Here is a 24,264-nt window from a genome sequence, read left to right on the forward strand (position 1 = left end):
GGAGGAGGTGCAGCCCTCCAGAGAGGGAGGACTAGGGGGAGAGTCAGAACGGGGAGGCATTCAGAGGAAAAGATGGGGCACCCCTCGGACTCTGGCTTCATTCCTGAAGCCATTGCTGGACTGACCTCCTCCCTGGCCATGGCGTAAGCCATCTCTCTGCCAGCCCAGCCTGTGGAGTCTGGAAGTCCTGTCCCGAGGTTCGAACAGCCAGGCAGTCTCAGAACAGAGTCTGCTCTCCGCCTGTGGCTGCTTTGTCCCCTCACAGCTCCTAGCTCTGCTGGGGACCGACTGCAGGGAGAGCAGCAGTCCCAGGGCCCCTTCCACCATCCAGGCAGATGGCCCACCCGAGGCTCCCACACTGCCCTGCCCCGCCCCCCAGGGCCCTCTAGGAAGCAGAGGCCAGACTCAGGAACACATTGTCCTTTATTTGCATTTCTCAGAATACTGTACAAAGGGAGTAAAAATCCTATTCACACTTGGCTTAGAAAGATTTTGAGGTGAAAGATCCCTATGATACATGGGGTGGGGGCTGGGGGACCAAGAGGCAGAAAACAGAGCCAATGACCTCCCCTCGTTCCTCAGGGCCCTGGGAGGGGGAACGGGCACCCACACCTTTTCAAAAGTAACACAGACCCTAGTGCGATTGGGGAAGGAGACGGCGGCTCCTCCCAGCCACGCTCAGGCTCCTGCCCACCTCTCTGCCCCTCGGGGTGAGGAGACAGCGCCTGCCACTCCTCGCTCCTTCCCTGCCCTGCACCAGCAGGGCCCAGGCAGGACTCTGCAGCCCACTGACCCGCCTGGGGTGGCCTCAATAGCCTCACACGTGCATGTCACACGAGAGGCCCTGCCCCAGCGCCCGTCTACACAGAGAGGCTGTGAGGTGAAGGACCGCACCATTCATCCTTTCTGTCCATTTCCCCACGCCCTTCACAATCCTGCAGAAGGCAGCGTCAAACTGGACCTGTGCTTTAACGACGTAATCGCCTCTTACACCCATCTCCACCCCATCACACCAACCCAGGAGCTTCAAACCCACGGCAGTCTCCCTTCCTATTACCACCCTCATGCCATGGGTACATTAACTCTCCCAGCTTGCCCCCCTCTCTGACCACTTCCCAAAGAATGACGTCTAGCTTCTGTTCCCACCTTCCCTCCCTCCCACCAATCTCTGCTGCTATGTGACCCCCCCTTTTTCTGAATCTCAACTCACCATGCCCACCCCTTCTCCTACCCCTCCTCGCCTCCACCAGGGCAGGATGGCAGCAGCCCGAGCCCCCTCACTTCTGGGACCAGGCCATCCATGCCCAGCCCCACCAACCCTCTCCTTACCCTCTCCACTCCCACCCACTACCCAGGGTGGGTTGTAGGGGAGCTGACAGAAGCATGAGGCTTTGATTAGACGTTCTTGACCAGAGGGATGAGGCACCATCACCCACTGGCTTTCATAAATACAAGCACACACTGCGAGTCATCCTAAAAACTGGAGAACTAAAGTGGAACAATCTAGAAGCTGTACCGTACCCTCATGGGGGTTAAAGTGCTTCAGCGGTCTGAGAATGAGCAAGTGAGCAGGGGGTTTCCCTGGCCTCTTGTCCCAAGCTCACAGGTCTGTGTTCAGCCTGGAGCCCAGCTCATGCCATGACCACCCCCTCAGAGTCTCTATCCAAAAGGCAAAAGAAAAAGATTTTTAAAAAATCAGAAAGTCAGAGTCCGGGGGATGAGGAGTGGGGGGGAGGTCCCACCCCAACCCGGCTACAAGCTACTTCAAGTCGGCTACCGGGGGAAGTGAGGGGGGAAACTAGGGCCCAGAGGCTCAACCCCCATCTCTGGCAGTATCCAGAGACTCCTCTGTCTTCAGCAACACAGCACAGGCTTCTACCGCTCTCCTGCCATCTGGGCAGGGAAGAGGCTGTATCCTCAGTACTTATTGATTCCAAAAATCCGGACTCCATGGAGCTGGGGCAGCTTGGGGATGAGCACGCTCATCAAAGACACAGTGTTGAGGATGAAATGGATCTGGTCGTACTTGGTATAGAAGCTGGTGAGAAAGTACCTGGCGGAAAAGGTTAAGGAGAGGTGTAAGACTTTGTCTGAAGGACCCCTTCCTCCCTCACTCCCTGGGTGGGGGAGGCAAATTCCTGACAGCTGAGAAGTTATGGCAAAGGCCCCCAGGACAGAAGTAAGATGGCAAGATCTCCCCAAATAAAGACGCCCCTCCCAACTCAGTGCCCTCGCTGTACCCCAGGCCTGTGGACCTACCTCACTGGCAGGAAGGAAACCCCAAATGAAAAAAGGGGCAGGGAGGCACAAGGCCTGAGCCCAGCATATGGCCAGGGATGCTCCGCCTTCCCTTCTTCATTCCTATGCTAAGAGTCACACTGGAGGGCTTTAGACCTGGTGGGGCCCCAGGGTCCCCCGGGGCCTTGGCCTGCCTACTAGCATCCTCCTCTATCCAGGACACTCACAGCACAATGGGCGTGATGGTCAAGAACTTCCGAGACGCTGTGAACTGAACCCCGTAGTCCATCTGCTCCCAGTGGGTTAGCAACCTTGCCTTGCCCTGGTCCGGGGTCTCGAAGGGTGTCCCCTTCACCGTGTGTAGAAAGATGTACATGCCCTGGAGGGAGAGGCTTTCATTAGAGGACACAAAAGGCAAAAGGCCCTCCAGCTCAGCCCCTCCACCCTAGTCACAGAAGTGGGCTCTGGGTGACCTGAGCCTCCCTCTGGTGCGCAGGGGCCTGTGGGCTGGAAGTCAGGATGAAGCAGCTGGGAGTCTGGCAGGAGAATAAGGGTGAGAGGGCAGGCCTGACATGAGGAGACACATGGAAGGGGGTAGCCTCCCCGTGCCAGCTGGGAGGGGACAAGCTGATGGGAAGGAAGTAGGCCCCTGCCTCGCCACGAAAAGAGTGAAAGGTAGCAGGCAGGTGGTGAGGGAGCAGAGAGAGGCAAGAGTCAAGATGGTGTGAGATCCTAATTTGGGAAAGGGGCATTTCTGCTCCAGTCAAGATGGTGTGAGATCCTAATTTGGGAAAGGGGCATTTCTGCTGCAGGCAGGGCACCTGGGTCCCGGGGACCCTCTGGGACCCATAGTTCAGCTCTCGATGGCCCATCTTCCAGGTCCACAAGCTACCCCATCCTGGAGAGGGGACAAATCTGCAGATTTCAGTCCTCTTACTGGAGTGCACAGGGCTGGAACCCAGAAGGGGGCGTGGGTCAGAGATGAGAGCTTGGTCTGGACTGTGGTGACAGATGTTATCAGATGTCACCCTGACTTCTGGCCCAGGTCTCGGGGCCCCTTCTCGGTCCCGCCAAAGGGCAGCTCACACGGTCGGTGGGCAGCAGGCAGGCCCTCACCATGTTGTGGATGAGGTTGGTGAGGGTCCAGACGACGGGGACGCTCACGAAGGGGATGCTGAGCAGCACGACGTGGAGAAGCCCGATGGCCAGCACGTAGGAGAGCCAGATGCCGCGGCTGTTCATCACCCGCGTGTTAGGGTTCACCTCGCTGTGTGCCGTGCCCACGTTCATCCTGCTGCCCCCTCCTGCCGCTGCTCTGCAAACACGCAGCACAGGTGAGCCAGGTCACACCACTTTCTCTGCCCCCTCACACCCTCCAAATCCTGCTCTCCCCAAGAATTCCAGGCAGTTCTACTGTTTTGATTCATAAACAAGGAGGCCAGAGAAAGTCTTAACTTATACGTTTCCCAAATGCTGGGAGGGAATAAACACCATACATCACCCATCAGGACAGTCCCCTTCCAGCAGACTGCCGGGGTGGACAGGTCAAGAAACATCCAGCCCCAGAGCAAAGAAACCACTGCCCCTCCCTCAGTCTCATCCTCCAGAGCATTCTCACCAGAGCCCCCTTCCCACAAAGCCTGCACCCTAAGAATCACTCAGCATAAACCCTGCTGGGCTCTCACTGAGGGCTGATACGGGACATCTAACCCTTTCCCACTTTCCTCATCAGATGGGATAACAAGAGGCAGGGCCTGCAAGGAGATCACTGGATGAAATATTTGGGGGCGGGGGTCATTGCTTCTACCCATCTCCCCTAATTCTCCAGTACTGGGTCTACAATCCAGACCCAGGAGGACTGACGGGATAAAAAGAGGGTGGGAGAGAACAAAAGAGAAAACAACAGACTAGGATCAACCTTTGCCCAGACCTGGAAGCCTCCTTCTTGGTGACACAAAACCCAATCAGATGTTTTATCCATTTGGCAGCAGCTCAGGCTAACCCTCGTGATGCCACCCCCTCTGCTGCCAAACCACCCTTTTCCCCACCAGAGAGGCGAGGACAGAGAACATCTACAGCTCCCACAGCAGCTGGAACCCCCATCAACAGACCCCTCTCCATGTCACAAAACCATACCTGCGGCCTCTCTCCTGCCCCCTTCCCTCTACCCCACCCATCCTCACTTCCGCTTCCATTCCCAGCACCTATTTCCAGGTGTGAGGAGCACCGTGCCTTCCCTTGCCCAGCTCTGATGGCAGAAGCATGCAGCACGAGGGACCAGGAGGACTGCCCTTGGTGCCCAGGTGACGATGCAACTCAGCTGCATTCCTAGATGCAGGTAAGGAAGGGAATGAGCAGTCCCTGGTCCAGAGCTCCGCTGTCCCCAGATCCCTGAGGGCCCTGTGACCAGCAGGAGGTGGAACAGATGGTGCCTTTGTACTGGCTCACCTCCTGAGCTGAGAGAAGGTCCTGCCTGAGAAAGACCCTAAGGTCATCACCATGGTTACAGCCCCATCTTTCCTGGGGACCCAGGTGGGGGTGTCCTGGAAGTGCCCAGAAGGCCACATCCTAACCCTGCTGCAACGAACCCCCTCAGACTCAGTTGCAATCAATCTCTGACTGGATCACAGCCAAGCCTGTAGAGGCGCCAGAATTCTCAAGGATCGGTTCCCCAGGTCCAGGATAATGGGAACAAGTTTCCTCTTCTCAGACAACTCGAAGCTTAGAGACCTAGGGGGAAATGTGACACACAACCCACTTCTCCAATATGCAAACATACGTGAGATGACCCAGGGTGCATCCTAGAAGAATCGATGCATTAAGCTGGCTAATTGGGCCCAAGAGAAGCCCAGGGAACTAGAAAACCTGGACTGGCTCAGTTGTTTACCTTCCCAGGGGCTTGGGGCTTCAGTTACCCTAACACAGCTCCTGGGAACCAACTATGCAAAAGCCTCCACCTTGGGGAGTAGGTGGAGAGAGATTGGGGCTGGCTAAGAAGTGAGGGCTCTGAAGGACTTACTACTGACTAAGGAGAAACAGTTCCCAAGTCTACCAGATGCTGCTGCCCCTCCCCACTACTCCCCTACCTAGACCTACAAGGTGCAGAAGTAGAGACCCCTAGCCCTCTCTGGTATTTTGTCCCGGAGTGCCAAGAGTCTTACTGAATCCCAGCTCATTCTACACGCCTTTCTGGCTGAAACTGGGCATCCAATGAAGCCTGATGAGTTTAGGAGGGGCCTGCACTTAGGGCCTAACGGACACTCTGGAAAGCTTCTTCCTGAACCTGAACACTCTCTGCCCTGAGAACAGGAATCCCAGGAGATCCACAACCTCCAAAAAAAGACAGGCCAGATCAATAAATGAAGAAAACGATTGGCAGCCTGGACGCACTCTTGTTGAGCCTTGTGTGTGACTCAGGGTACATTTCACTTCCCCTTGTAAAATAACCAGCTGCCCCCAGCCCAGAAGGAGAGATGCGGGGAGAAGCTGGCAGAGGTAACGCAAGTCTACAGCAGCTGAGGCTGAAAAGTTCCGAGGCCACAGCTGGCAGGTGGCCGCCCGTGCCAGCCCCTGAAGTGGTTTCATAACCTGCCTCAAACCAGAGCCTCCAGCAACCCTGTTCTGTTAACTACTTTCTTGCTGGTGGCTCTTCCCGACTACTTCCCTCCCCTTCCCCTGACTCCACACACAAACATGCCTGCCCAGCGTGTCTGTCCAACACCTAAGCCAACACCACAGGGTGTCCCAGGGCAGCTGCCAGGTGAGCAATGCCCATTCTCCCTTCTGGGTGAAGAGCACAAAGCATCTAAACCTGCGAATGGACCCCAACGGGGAGTCCCTGGCAGCACGCCACAATGCCCTTTTCATTCTGCCCACCCCTCACCACAGTAGCTTACCTCTTAGCTCGGGCCCTGCTTCCCGGACTCCGGAGGGCGGTGGAAATGGAAAGAAGGCGAATACTAGGGCGAACCCCTACTATCCCGGGGAGAAGGTGAAGCACGGAGGCGGAGTCCTCACTATTGTTTGGGTTTTCTGAGTGGGACCTCAAACCGAATGGGGGACCTCAAACCGAATGGGGGACCTCCCGCTCCGCTCCCCAGCCCGGGACCTCGCACTCGGAGCCTGGCCAGGTCCGGAGCCTCACCCCCACCTCCACCTCCACGCGTCCACCCAGCCCTGGAAGCGGCCAAACCTTCATCCCCGAAGCCCAGCCGCTCCGGGCCCCTCACCCCGAGCCTGAGCTCGAGAGCTCCTCCCCGCGCTCCACCCCCGGCCTCCGCCCCCACTTTCGCCTTTGGGTATCCCGCGGGCAGACGCACGCCCCCACCTCCGTGTTCACGCGGCCCCGGTCCCCTCCAGCTCGGGGCGCCTCCCCGGCAGCTCCCACCTCCTTTCCCGCCCCACCTCTAGAGCCAGGAGCCTCCCAGTTCGGCCATCCGGGGCCGCCCATTCGGACTCACCGTGCGGGGCCGGGGGTCTAGGGCCCTCGAGGGCCCGCGAGAGGTGCCCGGGGGCGGGGGCCGCTGCTTTAGTAACAACCCGCGGCGGTAGCCACCCCGCTGGCCCTTCGGCCGAATCAGCGCCCTGCGCCGGCCCTCGCGGCGTCACCGCCCAGCGCCGACCTGCCCGATGCCTCCTGGGAGTTGTAGTTTCTCCCGCTGCCCTAGTACCGGCCCTCCCGACGCCACCTGGGACTTGTAGTCCCCTTCCCGGCGCCCACCTTCTCTAGGCGAGGCCTCGCTGGGCCCCTTGGACGTTTCCATAGGACGTGATACGAAGATCAGATGGTATTGCTTTGGGGCATAATAACTGCTTTTGCGTCCGCGCCCGCTTCAAGTGCAGTTTACACATCCCCCATTTTGCAGATGAGGAAACTCGGAGTTTTAAGTGACTCGCCATAGGTCCCTGCTGGGTCCCAACCCGGACTAGAACCCAGAATTTGATCTCAGGTCAGAGTTTTTCAGTAACACCTCGCTGCCTCCACCCTGGCCCCAGAGTGGCTCCTCCAGAATCGGACTAGCGCAGTCCTTTGTCCTGCTCCGTCTTCCTGAAAGCGGGCTTAGAATGAGAGTTTGGAGAGCAGAGAACGCGCGGCCCGTGGGCAGCATTTGTCCAGAGCCTGGCTACTCAGTTACAGGTGGCTCAGGCTGGCCACATCCTTGACCTCCCACGTCAAACGTCAGAAGAGGATGCCTGTCTTGGGAGGATTCCTTGAACAATAGTTAGGACCCTGAATTCCAGTCCCAGGTTGGCATGTGTGGCTTTGGGTGGGAGGCTCCAGCTCTCTGGCCTGCAGTGTTCACATCCGCATGCAAGGGCACAGATTTTACTGCAGTGTAGACTTAGCAGGCACTCCTTTACTAGCAAATAACTTGTCTCAATCTCTGACTCCACACTTGTGAAACCTTCCCTCCAAGGTTGTGCAAATTCAAAAGAATGTATGTAAAGCATCTGTTGCATTGTAGAAAGCTATTTCTGTAGGAGGTTGAACTAAATGGCTCTTGAGGTCTCCTGAGTCACCAAGAGGGCCTTGTTTGAGTAGTTTCCTCTAGCCCTGCCCAGCTTCTTTCTAAGTCCACTGTGCATGGCAGGCTGGAATAGCAGGACCAGGTGATGTCATGACATGCCAACCGGACTGGCTATGAACACACACTGAAGTGAATGTGAGGGGACAGAAGGAGAAGGCTGGCCCGGGCAGTCTGGGAAGTACTCCTTTCAGACCTCACCCACCCCTCTCCAGAGGGCCGCCAGGAAGCAGATGTCACAAACCTGGAGTGGGGCCCCGGGAGCACCTAGTGCGCACTGAGCAGGTGGATATCTGAGTCACTCGGATCAGGAGAACAGGCTGCTTCTCAAATATTTCCAGGGCCAGTGGCCCTAGAGCACTCATCCCAAGGCTAAATAATCACCCCCAGAGACTGAAAAGGTTCTTCCCTGTGTCCTACAGAAGTTTCTCCTGGTTCCTGGAGAACCTTTCCTTATAGTCAGCCTTCTGAAGACATAAGCAAACAACTGAGTGTTGTCTTTCCCACAGAAACCTCCAAAACATTGAGGATATACACTGAGTGGCTAGATTGTTATGATCGCTGACAGCATAATAATCTGGCCACTCAGTGTATGTCCTATATAATAAAAGGCTAATATGCAAATTGTCCCCTTGACCAGGAGTTCGACCAGCAGGCAGGCCGGCCAACCGCCCATGTCCCCTCCCCCTGGCCAGGCTGGCCGGACCCCACCTATGCACGAATTCATGCACCGGGCGGAATATATATATTTCCTCCCTCCCCCCACCCCCCAAAGTGGAGCCTACTTGAGTACCTTGACTTCTCTCTGGGATTCTTCCAACCTCCTTCAAGTTGATGGAGCTGTCTAGGTCTTTCCCAGTGAAGTTCACTGACCTAGACTGGACCCACATCTCGAATAAGGTGCTGACTAATGCATAGTCTAACGGAAAGATAACTGGACGTGCCATGCCCTATTAATAACTCCTATTATCAAGGTTTTTTTTTTCACAATGGAAATGAATAGAGTTCTGACTCACTCTAGGATTGTGGTAAATTGTGCATCACTTTCTGCTTAATGTAGCCTGAGTCCCTGTCATCATCCTTCTCCTTCTGTAGCTCTCTGCCCTCATAATTACCATGTCTTCACCAAACATCCTTGAGCGATGAATAGGCCTAAGTACTGTTCAGGATGAGTGGCAGCACTCTTATGGGGTGCTGGGGAATGCACAACCCCTTGGACAAATAATTGGTAATATGGGCCAAGTGGTTGAAAAATCGTTCAGGCCTCAGAACTGCATTTCTGGTAGCACCCCATGTACTTACTATATGTGAGGAGGTTCATTCCAGCATTATTTATTTTATTTATTGATTTTTAGAGAAAGAGAGGAAGGATGAGAGAGAGAGATCAATTTGTTGTTCCACTTATTTATACATTCGTTGGTTGATTCTTGTATGTGCTCCGACTAGGGATCGAACCCGCAACCTTGGCATATCCAGACAATGCTCTAACCAACTGAACTACCCCCTCCAGCATTATGTATAATAGTGGAAAACCAAAAGCAACCCAAATGCCCAAGAAAAATATTATAATATATCCATTGGATGGAATAGTATGAAGCCATATAGTAAGTGGTTGTGAAAACGATGTGGCAGTGTGGGAAAATTCTAGGTTATATGAAAAGATCAGGGGGAAAAATAGCATGAGCATTCCCCAGGGCTGCAGTCAGCAAAATCTAGAAAAAGAATGACTTGGGAAAACACCCAATTCCCTTAACAAATAAGTTGGAAGAAACATAGGAGAGGGAGAGACTTACAGATGAAAATAAATTAAGCAATATATTTGGATCCTGATTTAAGCAAACTAACATTATTTTTTTTAAATATTAAATTATCAGGGAAATTTGAACACTGACTATTCAAATTGATATTAAGGAATTTAAATTTTTTTTATTTATTGTTGACAGTATTATAGATGTCCCCCATTTCGCCCTTTTGCCCCCTTCTATCCAGCCCCCACCTCAGGCCTTCACCATACTATTGTCTGTGTCCATGGGCATGATATGGTATTGTGATAATTTTTAAAATAAAAAATTCCCCTTATCTTCTGGAGATATATACCAAAATATATGTGGATGAAATGATATGATGACTGAAATTGCTTCAAAATACTCTGGGTGAGGGATGCGGAGGAATAAAAGAAACAAGATGGGCCATGAGGTGATTACGATAAAAACTGGATGATGGGGATATAAGATTGTTTATATCATTTTACCTACTTTTTTTTAAAAATATGTTTTATTGATTTTCTACAGAGAGGAAGGGAGAGAGAGACAGAGAGCCAGAAACATCGATGAGAGAGAAACATCGACCAGCCGCCTCCTGCACACCCCCCACTGGGGATGTGCCCACAACCAAGGCACGTGCCCTTGACCGGAATCGAACCCGGGACCCCTCAGTCCGCAGGCTGACGCTCCATCCACTGAGCCAAACCGGTTTCGGCCATTTTACCTACTTTTAATGTTTGAAATTGACCATAAGAAGTTTTAGTAAGCCCGCACATGCATTAACCACTGTGATTTTAAAAAATAAAGTGTTTGGTGAGATCCTGGCACCAGACTGCCTGAGTTCAACTTCCAGCTCCTGTAGTTACCAGCTGTGTGCCCTTAGGCAGCTCACTGAGCCTCTCTGTGCTTCAGTTACCTGTTTCCCGATGGAGATGGTGACAATCATGCTATTGTCAACCTCATGCTGTTGTGAAGATGAAATGGGCCCACAAAGGTGAGCACTCGCAACAATTCCTGGCGCATAGTAAGTGCTCTGTACGTGTTGCCTCGTATTAACCCATTCCGCCTTTAAATGATATCTGAGCATCTGCTTTACTGGCCTGTGGAAATTCAGCAAAATAAAAACAGATCTTGTGTTAGGAGGGAGAGATTTGGGGTGATCTTTTTCATTCTCTGGTTTCAAACTTTGTGTAATGTGAGCTTGTCAGCTTTAAATTTTTTATGAAATGTATTTGTGTTTTGAACGCAGAGTAAGCTGCCTTCACGGGCTCCCTTGTCCTCTGCAAGGGCCTCAGACCGCGGAGACAGCTGCATTTCCCAGCCTTGGGGTGTTTCCATCTGGCGGGGTGGCATGGCCTCTGCTTGCCATAGATACACCCATGTGGGCAGAGATAGCAAACATGGGCGGGAGACAGACTGGGAACACATTCCAGGGTGATGGCGGTGGTGGGAAGTGAGGAGGTGGGGTGTAAGAAACAGCTCTTTTCCCCCACATACACCTCTGGGGGAAAGAATGGTACCCCTCCACTCTGACTACCCCCAACTCCCCTTCAATTCATTTCTGGTCCCCCTCTGCCCCCGGCTCCTTCCTGGGGGGAGGTGTTGAGGTCTCTCCCAGAGCAAACGCAAGGAAGAAAAAAACCTTTATTGTGTTGGCGGTCGTGTTTTTGTTTGGGTGGGGGCACCCCAGTCACGTGGTGGCCGAGGTGAAGAGGGGGGCATGATGCTAAGCAGATAAGCACTGAGTGAGAGCTACTGAGCTGGTGGGAAATGCGGGAGGTGCAGGGGTGGCACCATTGCCAGTGGGCACTCCATCTCCTCCCCTCGCCCAGCCCTGTGGTTGGCTATTTTGGGCTGCAGAGGAAAGGGGCTGAGCCAGACAGGGCCTCCAGGGCCAGAGCCAAGGCCTGGGAACCAGAACCTCCCTCTGGAACCAAGAGCAGGCCTGCTCTTTATGACCCCTTCCATCTGTATTTTCTTAAATGTGGGTAATTGCTATGTTCTCCTATAGGGGCAAAGGCAGCTTAGAACACGTAATATTACAGATGGAAAGGGCAATACCTAGAAACCAGTAGCTTTCAGAAAAATTCCCCTGGTGCCCCTCCCATTGCATTACTAGGCGGCCCTTCTCCCCCCGCCTGATGCCAACTCCTTCCCGTAACAATCACAGCTCATGTCACTTAGCACTCGCTGTGTTCCAGGGACCGCCCAAAAGGCTTTACATGTACAAACTTTAACACAGCCCTGGGAAGTAGGTATTTCTACTGTCCCCACTTTACAAACGAGAAAACTGCAGTACAGAAAGTTGAAATATTTTGCCCAAGGTCACACAGCTGGGAAGTGGCATTTCTCCCAAAAAGTCATTCCTTCTGTTTCCGTAGGTGCCTTGGAAAGACTTCTGTCCTGCCCTGAGGGTGCTATATTTAAGTGATGGATTACGCATCCACTTTCCTTGAGAGGGTGCTTGCTCCCTGTCTTACTCATAGTTTCATTTCCTGCGCATGGTGGATTCTCAGTAGATGTTAGCTGGAGGAGGTGACTCCCACACACATCCAAGACTATAGCTCCACTGAGCTCCACTCTCAGAACCCACCTTGCTCCGTCTTGCTCTTGTCTCGCCTCTTCATCCCTCCAGGCCTCGCTCACCTGTCACCTTCTCTGTGAAGCCTTCCCCAACTGTCCAGGCAGAGTCCACTGCTTCGTGCTTTGGGCTCCTCGGACTCCTGTTGACACATCAGCTAGAACCCTCCCATAGGCTATCAGGTGGCCGTATTTGTGCACACGTCTGTCTTCCCCAATGTGTAGGGGGCCTTTTACTTCCCTCTGCATCCCCAATGCCTCAGAGGGCCAGGAGTGCATTGAGCAATTGAGAGAGTACATTCAAGGATGGAAGCATGAGGTGTGTAAATGCTTTGCCATTTTCCACAAGAAACAGGAATAGCAGAGGCCCTAGCTGCCCCTCGTACGGAAACTGCCCAGAACATTGGCATTGGTTGTGTACCTGGCTAACTGTTAGGTAAAGTGGCTAGCCCTCCTCCTTTCCTTTCAGCTATCCCCCTCTATCCAGTCCGGATCTGAGGCTACCTCAGGCAGGCAGGGGCCTGGAGGCCTGTTGAATTCCTCTTCTCCAAGGTCACAGCTTTGGGACATGGAATTACTGCCCTTGAAGGGAGAAGCTGTGATTCACCCCACCCAGGGTGGGGACCTGAGGGGCCCACTTTCCTGGGCCCTGAACTTGGGAGCCAGGCCTGCCATGCCTCAGCCTCTCCCCGGCCCCACCATCATAGGCGCATTGGACATCAGGCTGTAAGGGATCTCAGAGACTGTGAGGTCCAGAGAACCAAAGGCCCAAGGGGATTTGGGAAAGGATGTACCCAGTGCCACAAATGTCGGATGGTCTTGAGCCTGGCCCATGAGTTTTCCTATGCACCCCACAGGTCATGGCAAAGAATGGAACACCGAATCCATGGCTCCTTCAGTCCCACATCATGGCTTCCATGCAGGCACTTGCATCTCCCACCTGGACTGTTGTAATAATGACTGGTCTTTCTTCCATCAGTACATTCTCGGTTCAGGTATAGGGCACTTTGGTGTTGGGATTTTTTTTGTTAAATATATTTTTATTGATTTCAGAGATGAAGGGAGAGAGAGAGAGAGAGAAGAGAAACATCAATGAGAGAGAATCATTGAACAGCTGTCTCCTGCACAACCCCCACTGGGGATGGAGCCCACAACCAGGAATGGAATCGTGACCTCCTGGTTCATAGGTCAACACTCAACCACTGAGCCATGCCAGTCAGGCTGTGTGGGGAATGTATTGATAACCCAGCCGATCAATGATTCTCATCATTGATGTTTCCATCTCTCTCTCCCTTCCTCTCTGAAATAAATAAAAATATTTTTTAAAATTACACACACACACACACACACACACACACACATTCTCCACACAGCCAGCAAAGTGACCCAAATATAAAAGCTAATTTTAAAACCCACCCATCAGCTACTAAACCAAGTTCCAATTCTTACATGGTATACAAGGCCACAAGGACCTGATCCATTTCCAGTTCAACCATAGCCTTTACCACGCCCACCGCTCCCTCTACAATCTAGGAGAAGACAGGCCTTCTCATGCTCCCTTGCTCTTGCACATGTTCCAGCTAATGAACTCGACCTTAACCACCCAGCTCAAATGTCACTCCTGGTGAAGCTTTCCCTGTTAGCCTGGAAAAGTTAGTCGTATCAGATAAGAATGATGTCATCTGAAAGCAACAGAAAATACCAAGCAAAGGAATGAGTCTGACCCGGGTGCCATTAGTCATCTAAGGAGGTTTTAAAAGTCCATCCCCAGAAGCATGCAAAATTGTTTAATCAGAATCTCTGTGGTGGACCCAGATATCAGTGTTTTTCAAAACCTCACATATTCTAATGTGCAGCCACGTTCAGAAGCACTGAAACAGGGGTTTACTTTTTTTTTAATATTTTTTTTTATTGATTTTAGAGAGGAAGGAAGAGGGATAGAGAGATAGAAACATTAATGATGAGAATCATTGGTCAGCTGTCTCCTGCACGCCCCCTACTGGGGATCGAGCCTGCAACCCAGGCATGTGCCCTTGGCCGGAATTGAACCTGGGACCCTTTAGTCCGCAGGCCGACGCTCTATCCACTGAGCCAACCGGCTAGGGCAGGGGTTTACTTTTAATGAGTCCAGTGGTAGGTGGTTGCTGGTGTTGGTTGAGTGGTTCAGTGATATCCAGGCCAATATCTCCATGATGCTCCTGGCCTTTCCTTTCTGTTTTATTGCCCCAAGGTCACAGATGGCCACAGTTGACCCTGCGTGTCCAAAGCAGGGAGAAAGCTGTAGGGAGAAGGGGAGGGCTCAGCCCATGCTCTTTTATTTTTTTTAATATATATTTTTATTTCAGAGAGGAAGGGAGAGGGGGAGAGAGATAGAAACATCAGTGATGAGAGAGAATCATTGATTGGCTGCTTCCTACACACCCTCTACTGGGGACCAAGCCGGCAACCCAGGCATGTGCCCTGAGTGGGGAATTGAACTGTGACTTCCTGGTTCATAGGTTGACACTCAACCACTGAGCCACACCAGCCAGGCCAGCCCATCCTCTTTTATGAGTGAATCAAAGACAGTCTCGGAAACCTCTTGAGCAGCCTTCCACTTAGATATTATTGATCAGAATTGGGCCACCCCAGCTGCAATGGTGACTGGGAAAAGTGGGCAATAGGATTTCTAATAAACTGAAAGGACCAATCAGGCTCTCTCAGGACAGACTGAGTACATTGTACATTGCAACCCCCAAATCAGTACCTGTCATCAAAGGAGGAGGTAAGGAATGGATACTGAAGGGTGACAGAATAGGCCACCCCAAAATATGCCACTTAGGCATAAGGATTATTTTGAGCTAAAGGCACATTAAAACACACACACACACACACACACACACACACACACACACACACACAGACACCAGAAGGGCATTCCTATCTCCTATTTTCTTCCAGAAAACAGGAGACAGAAACTGCCATGTGAAAGATGCTCTCCCTGTACTGGGAGAAAGGACACATTCTTCGATGGGGAGTCAAAGCCCAGAGAACTCTACACAAACAGACCTTGTTAAAATAACTCTAATCTTCCTCTAGCCTCGTATATTTTAGCTACTTTTCTACAATTGCCTCTCTTTATTCAACCTAGGACAAAAGTATTTATGTTTTTCCACTTCTTTGGGTTTTCACTGTCTTATGAGGGCTCTCATGTCATGTAAAAGGTATGTAAATGTGCATGCTTTGCACCTGTTAATCTGTCTTATGTCAGGTTAATTCTCAGGCCTGGCTGAAAAACCCTAAGAGGGTAGAGGTAAAATGTTGCCTCCCCTACAATACCAAGTAGAGAGCCAGCAGATTCTGCCCCAGAGATTTATTCTCTCTGAGCTTCAAAGCTTCCGTACACACGTCAGTTACGCAGCCATCACATTAAGGCTTTGTGGAGACAAGTGTCCATATGTCCATGTCTTCCTCAGACCAGCAATTCTCATCTCAGGCTGCACATTAGAGATACCCAGGGAGCTTTTGAAAAATACCAGTGCCTAGGCCCCATTCACAGAAATTTTAATTTAATTGGTCCACGTGAAGCCCAGGCAGAACTAATTTTTGAAAGCTTCCCCCCCCCCCCCACAGGGGATTCTAATGTGCAGGCTGGGTTAGCCACAGCTACAGATCTGGGCCCTTAAGAACAGCGTCTGTATATCCTTCGGCAAGCACAGTGCCTGAAACATGGGGCTCGCAGGAAATCCTCACCCAATGAAAGGCGGAGAGGAATTTCTCTTCCAACCTTGTCAACCCTCGTGGTGTGGCTCCTCCTTCCGCTCAGGTCTCCCTTTCACACTGAGCACTGCACTTGGCGGCCCTCCGTTAACCACATCCACGCTCCGGTGGCCTCTCCTGTGAGCACAGACCAGACCGCTGCTCCTACGGCTGCTGTGCTGGGCACCCCGGTCCCAACCTTTCCTGGCAGCCGCCTTAGTCTGAAAAGGAGGCAGCTCTCTCCGTCAGCAGCCAGGCTCAGCTCTTGTGCCTGAGCTGCCCACCCTGCCCGGTGTGAGAGAAGAGCAGTGGGAGGGGTAGCGTTCCACATGCAGCTACAATTCCGAAATGGACTCTGCGGTATTCACTCAATGGCGCAGCGCCTGGGCTAACCGACAAGCAACCCGCAGGCAAACGTTTCGCTTCCCCTGCCCAAAGGTAGACAACGTAGCTTACCTGATTCCTCGGACAAATGTGAGTGAGTGTGAGAAATGCCCTGTCGATGTCACAAGAATGAGTCAGTGGTCAGTACATCCCCAGAGATGACATCATCCGGTATCCTACCATCTGATTCTGTCCCCTGGTACACTTCTGAAGTGGCTTGGTCAAAGGTCACCTACACAAGGCCAGCTTTGTGGGCATGTGACCTGTGCAGTTGCCCAGGGCGCCACACCTTGTGCTCAGAAGGGCCCTGTACTTGGTTTTGCCATCTGCTCTGGATATTGTGACATTCGGACACTCTTGGAACACAGGGCCCCACATTTGCATTGTGCACTGGGTCCTGCATTGTGTCTGATCCTGGTCACCCAGAGTCTCTTACAAAGTCCAGCAAGGTTTTCCTTCTCAGGGAGCTCTCCACAGCATGTGACCGCAGCCTCCTCTGTGCAAATCTCTGTGACACCCCACTCTTCCACTACCCAGTGAACATCAGGAGACGGTGATGTAACGTGGTGGCTTGGGCTGCAAATGATGGGTGGGATCAAGAGGCCCTGGGGAATGGTGTCCCAGCCCTCCTTGGCTCTCAGGCATGACAGAGAGTTAAAAGTACCAACTTTGGAACCGAGTGTCCCAGCAAAGTGAGGGAACCGGAGTCAGCTCCAATCCAGAACATAAAATCGGCAGGAATACTCGTAGACAACCGTATCTGACATTGGGCACCTTGAAGAACCCCTTCCAACTCCTAGAGGGGCCATCTACCAACAATGCAGAGAACAAACTAAGACTGAACCACAGTGCCCCTTGCCAGGTAAGAGGGCTGGGCACCCTGTGAGGAGCAGAAAATGAAGTCCTCCAGGGTGAGACAAGTTTTCCAAGGAAAAGGCCGAGACAAGTTTGCTACAGGGTGCAGTAGAAGGCCAGAGACAGAGAGTGGGGGGAGGGGTGGAGTTGGGGGGAGCTGGAGGCAATGGATGTGAGATTGAGCCCACCCAGTTTTGCCCGTAGGTCTGTCAAGCGAGGATCCTTCTGCTGGGCCGGGCTCTGGGCAACGGAAGGGTCTCCTCCCCGGCTGAGAGAGGAGGGATGGAAGATGACAGCATCAGGTCTTGGGAGGGGAGCCCGAGGCAGGGAATGGACATGGCGCCTGGTCTCCCCAGGCAGAGTTCATCAGGGTCCAGGATCTGCCCTCTCTTGGCATCGTCTAGCCAGGCCATGGCTCAGGTATCTGATACCTAGGGCCCGGAGTCACATGCCAGGAAACCCAATACTCTTGGGTCCCAGCCCCCAACTTCCAGCAGCTATGAGCGAGCAGGACTTCTGGAGAAGGAAGCGGGTCTCCAGAGCGGAGCAGCAGGGAGGCTGCTTCCGGGAGGGGGCAGCCCAGGAGAAGGCTCTCCCAGCGACAGAGGTGAGAGGCTTAGAGGAGAGAGGGGACAGGGCAGAAAGGGGTGGGGTGGAGGAGACAAAGCTGGAGCAGGCAGAGGGGTGGATGCTGCAGGGAAAGGGGTAGATGGGCACTGAGGTGGGCCCTTAGTCACCTAGCCTAGCTGGGTGCCCTGAAGTCCTATTACCAACCTGTCCTATTTGTATCCTTCACTCTAGTGCCAACCGGCCTTCTGGTGCCTACCTGGCCCGCCTGGCAGCCGCCCAGGTCAGGTGGTGGGAAAAGACTTTATTCCACTGAGGAAAACCCATATGTGGGCAGAAGCAGACACTTAGAAGCCCCCAGACCCAGAATGACAACAGGGCTTTGGCCCAAGAGACTTCATAGATTAGCCCTCCAGAATCAAAGAGAGTCTAGAAGAGTCTCGGGCCCAGGGGACTTCTTACCCAAAGGGCCCGAATGAGGAGCCCTAAACCCCAAAGAGAAAGCAAAAAAAGTTGCCAGGCCTGTGAGATCCCCCAAAGGAAGGTCCCCAGTTCACAGAGACTCCACAGGGAGCCCTCCGGAAGGGAGAGCTGGCAGTGGGAAATGGAATTCTGTTGACTCACTCTTCCTTTATGGGACTTTCTCTTCCCCAGATCCTACTCCGTCCCAGGACTATGCCAATCTGTGGCCATGCTCGCACCAGCCAGTCACCTCCTGTCCCTGTTGCTGGTGATGGGCACAGGGGGTACCATGCCCAGCCCCCAGGTACCTCCCCAGGGCTGCTACATGGCAGAGGAAGCTGGTGAGCGGACATTCCGCTGCAGCCAGGCAGGCCTGACTGCTGTGCCCACTGGCATTCCCAACGACACCCGCAAGCTCTACCTGGATGCCAACCGGCTGGCATCGGTGCCAGCTGGCGCCTTCCAGCACCTGCCTGTTCTGGAGGAGCTGGATCTGTCCCATAATGTCCTTGCCCACCTCTCAGGGGCTGCTTTCCAAGGCCTGGTGGGCACACTGCGGCACCTCGACCTCTCTGCCAACCAGCTGGCTTCAGTGCCCGTGGAGGCCTTTGCGGGGCTGCAGATCCAAGTGAATCTGTCTGCCAACCCGTGGCGCTGCGACTGTGCCCTCCAGGAGGTCCTCAGGCAGGTGAGGCTGGCACCGGGCACTGGGACAGGCATCGTGTGTGGCCCTGGAGCCCGACCAGACCTCGTGGGGCAGGAGTTTCTGCTGCTGGCCGGGGAGGAAGAGCTGTGTGGGACGGGGCGGGGCGGGGCCCGGCGGAGCACAGATGTGGCCCTGCTGGTCACCATGGGGGGCTGGCTGGCGCTGGTGGTGGCTTATCTGGCCCACTATGTGTGGCAGAATCGGGATGAGACCCGACGTCCCCTCAAGAGGGCCCCCGTGCTGCCCGTGCGCTCCGAGGACTCCTCCACCCTCAGCACTTTGGTCTGATGACCAGGTCCACTCCTCTGGCCCCACACCCCACACTCTTTCCCCTGGGCTTTCTCTCTTGTCCTCTGACCCCCTCTGTCTCCTCTGCAGCCCCATCCCAACCCCCAAATCCCACCCCCCTCCCTCCTCTGTCTCTCCGACACTCCTGATCGCTCTCTTCCAGCCAACACCATTATTGGTGCCTGGAGTTTTGGGTGCCGGCTTTGAGCCCAGATTGTGCAAGACTCAAAGCTCCCGAGTGCACCGTGGTGAGGGGGGGACGACAGAACAGAGAATGTAGGTGGCACGTGTGCCCACTCAGGTAGGGCAGACAGCTGTGTGCGCACGGAGGAGGGAGCCTCTGCCTGGCTGAGCTGGTCTCAAAGGCTTCACTGCATGGAGGTCTGAGCTGACTCTTCCAGAATGCTAAGGGCTTTGGGCAGAAGAGGGAGGACCCTACAGAAAGGGTGTGGACAAAGGCAAAGAAGATGTGGAACCACTTGGAAAGTCTGGGCAGCACCAAGCCCTACCTTGGAGCTGAAATAGAGATTGCAAAGGAGGGCAAGGAGATGGAGGGGCCAAGCTGGAGGTGAGGTCAGAAAGTTGGGGTGCAGTCAGATGGAGAAGGTCCCTGTGAGCTCCTCCTCTCTCTCACCTCTACTGAGAAGCTCCCCCCCTCACTTCTGCCTCTCTCTAGGCTCCTCTCCCTAGGTCCTCTTTTGGGGAAACTCTGGCTTAGGGCCCCATGGTTCCTTTTCCAGAGGCTCCCCATTTTTCTGCTCTCTCCTTCATATATTGAAGGGTTTCCTGAACTCTTTCCCTTGGGGGTGTAGTGGTCTCCTCTATGCCTGAGCTGGGGATGGGTCCCTCACTGGGGAGGTGGAGCCAGGGGTGGGGAGGATTAGAAGGTTTCCCACACCCAGAACATCACCCCAAGACAACTCAATAAAGTCACTTTTGTTAATGCCCTTGGTCTTTTTCTTATTGTTCATTTCCTGGCAATGAGGAGGGGGGAGGTGTTGAGAGCCTCACCATCACCGCTACCACCCCTTTGGTGGGGGGTGCTCCTGCTGGGTTGGATGCCAACTCCTTTCTCCCTTCCTACCTGGCACTAGGCACTCAGCTCCTGGCACTAGAGTCTATCTGCTAGAAATGCCAGGGCCTATGAATTAATGATGACAAACGGGAAGGATGGGGAATGGAGGGGGCCTGCAGGGAGGGCGGGAAGAGGGCAATGTCTGGACATCAGTCATCGGCTAGCAGTCTCCAGCAAAGGGAAAGGAAGCTATTGCCATCTTGCAATCTTCTTTTCTCTCAGCGGGAGTCTGAGCAGGGGGTAGGAGAAACTAGATGTGCTCAAAGTTAATGAAAGAATTCCTGGTGGGGAGGTAAGAGGGTGAAGACCAAGTTGGCTGAAGCAGGGGGCTATATGAGAGATCCCTATCACCAAACAGGCTTCTCAAGGGGCCCAGAGGGATCAGCACACCCTGTCCCTTGCCCCCATGCAGAGTGATCTGCCCATGTGGCCTCCAAGGAGAAAACAGCTGCTTTGGGAAAGCTTGTAGGAGCCCCAGTAGAAGCTGAAGGTAAGAACCACTGAACCAGGGTTCCCCCAGCTTGGGGCAGAGCCTGGGGCAGACTGGGTGGCCACTCAAGGAGAAATCCATCACCTCCCCTGGTCCCTCTGACCCATCCTGATGCCCTTGTCTCCTTTCCAGCCCACCTCTCCACTCCTCCTCTCTCCATCCCTGAGGCTCCTCCCACCAACCCAAGGCTGAGCTCTCCTATCATCCAGGAAGCCTCAATTTGATTCATGTCAGAAAAACCCGGGGCACCCCACCCATCCTCTTGTCTCAGGAGACTTGGGCCTCCCCACTTCAGGGGTGGGGGAAGGAATAGGGTGTGGGAAGGTTCAGGCTGCAGCCTTGACTGTCCACCCCAGCCACACCCTGGCCTGGGCCTTGGAATCCTGGCCCCTCCCTATCAAACCCTCCATCAGTCCCTCCCCTGCCACTCTCAGCCCCACTCTGGCTCACCCACCCCCTACTGGAATCAGGCTGGACCATGTCTCGCTGGGTTCTGGGAAGCAGACTGCATAGATCTGTGGAGGTGGAAGGGTGGGGAACAGGTGGGGCCCTGTGCCTCTGCCATTGGGGCCCATTCCTAGAGGCTCATTAGACTCCCCATCATCCTGAGCAGCAGAGACCAAAACTTTCAGGTCTGCAGAGCGTTAGCGCCCCCACCCTGACACTTACCCCCAAATCTCAGCGGTGAGCTCAGGATGGGACAGGAGCCCTGGATAACAAACTTCCCACCAGCTACCCCCTTGGGTCCCCTCTGGCTCAAATTCCTTTCCTTCTGTGGAGCAAGGACAGGAGAAAAGGAAGAGGGAGAGCAAGTAGGCACTTGGGGAGGTGGCAGGGGGGACCTCCATTGGCTCCCATTCCAGGGAAAGACACCTTCACCCCAGCCAGTTGGGGTCCCTGAGTCAGAACCTGGTGGGAGGGGGGCTTCAGATGCTGCAGCTCCAACTCAGCCCATCACAGGAGACTGGACAGAGCAAGGCCTCACAGACCCAGGGATGCACCACCTGGAACAACAGTCACTGAACCCCTAAGCCCTTTCCTCAGTGCCCTGACCTGCGGGCTGTGCTTTCCCACAGGGCAGGCAGGAAGGGGTGGCATCACTGATTTCACCCCCATCCTCATCTCTGCCAGGGACCAGGGCTCAGGACCCATATTCCAAGATGCCTCTCAGGCCCTGGCGAGGCAGCTGGGTGGCCTCGTTTTTGCTGTCTGCTTACGGCCCATCTGCCTGCTACATGCAGAGGAGGAGTGGGCTGCACTCAAGACCCCATGTGCTGCAGCCAAGAACAAAGCTGGCAGGTGCCAAGAGAGCCCAGCCACACGCCTGGCCCACTCTGAGCAAGAACCAGGAGGCGTGAGGCAGACCCCGGCTTGTCTTCCCCAGGCGGCATCCTGCAGCCAGCAGGCTGTGTGTAAAGGTGGGAGAAAGAAGTCCCGCATCCTAGCTGGTTTGGTTCAGTGAATAGAGCACCGGCCTACGGGCTGAAGGGTCCCGGGTCCGGTTCCGGGCAAGGGCACATGCCTGGGTTGTGGGCTTGGTCCCCAGTAGGGGGTGTGCAGGAGGCAGGTGATCAATGAATCTTTCTCATCATTGATGTTTCTATCTCTCCCTCCCTCTCTGTCTCCCTCTCTGAAATCAATAAAAAATATATATTTTTGAAAAAAAAAAAAAAGAAGTCCCTCACTCAGCCCTCCCACCGCCAGCGTCTTCCTGCCTTGTGAAGAGGTGGAGAAAGCAGACACTGCCCTCAGGGAGCCCCAAGTCAGAGGGGCAGCGACCTGAACTTAACTCTCAGGGCACCCCCAAACTAATGGCGTAAACAGCTTTCTTTCTCTTTGGGGAGCTCTGAACCTAATGAGACCCAGACTACCCCCGACACAGAGACTAAAGCACCTACAAAGTCTCATTCTCCACCAGAGGAAGTGAACAGAGAGCAAACCGAGCACCGGGCGCTGAGGGAGGCAGCTAAGGAGCAGCAGGGTGGGGCTGGGCCCCACCCTTCCTGCCTTGGGTTCAACATGCAGACCTTTCGGGTGCACCGCTGAGCTCTCCTGCAGAGTGAGGGCTGTCAGCATCAAAACCAGCAGAACTCGGGCAGCTTCTCCCACGGGGAGGGACTGTGCCTCCCCACTAGGCCAAGGGGAGTTCCAACTAGAAAGAGGTTTTCTTCATCTCTCCGGGACTCTCTCCTGCCTAGGAGGGATGTTGCCCCAAGTCAGGAATGCAGCAAACAAAGCAGAGAAGACATCCAAGCTGCCAAAACTGATGCCGCCACAAGTCCACCCATTCATTCGAAAAACATTTACTGAGTTACTGCTATGTGGCAGGCACTGCAGACACAAAGATGAGGAAGTCACGGTGCCCATCCCTGGGGACCTGGCAGGTTAGTGTATCAGTGATGACAGCCAGGGTGACAAGGTGTGCACAGGGGCCATGTGAGCCCAGAAAGGTCATCGAAAGCAAACACCGGCCAAGGCTCATGGACTTTGTTCACAGGAACTCTTACCCAGAACTTATTTATTTTACCAAGTTTTAAAAATACATAGAGTTCTAATAACTTTGCAACTATGGTTTCCTGCCTACAGCACGTTAGAAGCAATACATCTGAAGCAGCAAAAAGTATATTACAGTCAGAATAACAGCAGTGAGAAACAACAACCTGACAGCAGGCAGGGACGTTATTAAAAGTATTTACGTAAAAAGCATTGCAGCCTTAGCCAGTTTGGTGCAGCGGATAGGACGTGGGTCTGCGGACTGAAGGGTCCTGGGTTCGATTCTGGTCAAGGGCATACGCCTGGGTTGCAGACTCGATCCCCTGGGGAGGGGTACGTGAGGGAGGGCACAGGACCCCAAGCCCCAGAAGGGGCCTCTGTGCGGGGCTCACTGGGTGAAGTCACGTCGAGGCGGTGGGGAGGGTCCTGGTCACCACTGTCCTGTACTCAACGCTCAGTCCAGGCCTGCGCCGGCCCCCCTGGAGCACACGGGGCGTCTGGCGCTGCAGGACGAGGTGGAGGAGCTGCTGGTGCTGAAGGGCCTGGCCTGGGAACGGCGGACCTCTAAGGAAAGGACTGGACGCTGCCGGGGCTGGAGGACACAGTGGGGGCGGGGTCCTGGCGGAGAGATGAGAGAGTTCAGGAGGAGGCTGTGGGGTTGACCTCAGGATTGTGGAGGCGAGAGGAGGGACTTAGGACGGCTGCGGGACAGACCGGGATTGCATGGGGCGGAGTTGGGGAGATCAGGGGCGGGGCTAAAGTGATGGGGGACAGACAGTGAGCGCCGGAGGCGGGGCGCGGGAGGTGATAACAGGACTAAGGAAGCTGGGGGCGGGGCTTAAGACGGCTGGGGGCGGGGCTGGGGCGGAGTGTGGCTGGATGGGGTGTGACCCACCTCCTGGTCCAGTGAGATCTCAGCCCGCACGTCAGTCCGCTCGAAGGAGTCTTCTTTAGGCTAAGGGAGAGACTGGGCCCCTTCCCTAAGGGAGCCCCACTCTGAACGGGGAGACCTGCTCCCCCTCTGCCCGCTGATCACTCCTCATCTCTCTGCCAGGGGGATCAGGCCCTAGATCTTAGAGAGCCAGTGGTTCACGGAGTCC

The 24,264-nt window shown here is 54.1% G+C and overlaps 2 protein-coding genes across 4 annotated transcripts; one reads left to right on the forward strand and one right to left on the reverse strand.

The window, feature by feature from the left end:
* Nucleotides 1-405: 405 nt before the first annotated feature.
* On the reverse strand, nt 406-6,844 carry ORMDL3 (ORMDL sphingolipid biosynthesis regulator 3). Of its 3 annotated transcripts, XM_054709583.1 has the most exons (5): nt 6,699-6,844; nt 6,135-6,210; nt 3,355-3,553; nt 2,466-2,617; nt 406-2,053 (listed from the first exon to the last, which is right to left on the reverse strand). In XM_054709583.1, exons 3-5 carry the CDS (start codon nt 3,526-3,528, stop codon nt 1,918-1,920), a joined length of 462 nt encoding a protein of 153 aa, XP_054565558.1. In that variant the 5' UTR covers nt 3,529-3,553; nt 6,135-6,210; nt 6,699-6,844; the 3' UTR covers nt 406-1,917. The 3 variants fall into 3 exon arrangements, with proteins under 3 accessions (XP_054565558.1, XP_027984600.1, XP_027984598.1); XM_028128799.2 differs by lacking the exon at nt 6,135-6,210 and having other exon boundaries at nt 3,355-3,548; XM_028128797.2 differs by lacking the exon at nt 6,135-6,210.
* On the forward strand, nt 6,056-19,106 carry LRRC3C (leucine rich repeat containing 3C). The gene is made up of 4 exons (XM_054709429.1): nt 6,056-6,229; nt 6,339-6,536; nt 6,649-6,785; nt 18,305-19,106. Exons 1-4 carry the CDS (start codon nt 6,056-6,058, stop codon nt 19,104-19,106), a joined length of 1,311 nt encoding a protein of 436 aa, XP_054565404.1.
* Nucleotides 19,107-24,264: the final 5,158 nt, after the last annotated feature.

The sequence above is a fragment of the Eptesicus fuscus genome, chromosome 20 (genome assembly GCF_027574615.1).
Source record: "Eptesicus fuscus isolate TK198812 chromosome 20, DD_ASM_mEF_20220401, whole genome shotgun sequence".
In the NCBI taxonomy this organism is placed as follows: domain Eukaryota; kingdom Metazoa; phylum Chordata; class Mammalia; order Chiroptera; family Vespertilionidae; genus Eptesicus; species Eptesicus fuscus.

What these genes read in the sequence shown, in the direction of transcription:
- LRRC3C (XM_054709429.1), top strand. Translation starts at nt 6,056, where the DNA reads ATGGACCCCAACGGGGAGTCCCTGGCAGCACGCCACAATGCCCTTTTC. An exon ending in CCTACTATCCCGGGGAGAAG is followed by an intron (nt 6,230 to 6,338) that starts GTGAAGCACGGA and finishes TCCGCTCCCCAG; the next exon opens with CCCGGGACCTCGCACTCGGA. An exon ending in GCCCCCACTTTCGCCTTTGG is followed by an intron (nt 6,537 to 6,648) that starts GTATCCCGCGGG and finishes CCCCACCTCTAG; the next exon opens with AGCCAGGAGCCTCCCAGTTC.
- ORMDL3 (XM_028128799.2), bottom strand. Translation starts at nt 3,528, where the DNA reads ATGAACGTGGGCACGGCACACAGCGAGGTGAACCCTAACACGCGGGTG. An exon ending in CCAACCTCATCCACAACATG is followed by an intron (nt 2,618 to 3,354) that starts GTGAGGGCCTGC and finishes CTCTCCCTCCAG; the next exon opens with GGCATGTACATCTTTCTACA. An exon ending in ACCATCACGCCCATTGTGCT is followed by an intron (nt 2,054 to 2,465) that starts GTGAGTGTCCTG and finishes CTTTTCCGCCAG; the next exon opens with GTACTTTCTCACCAGCTTCT.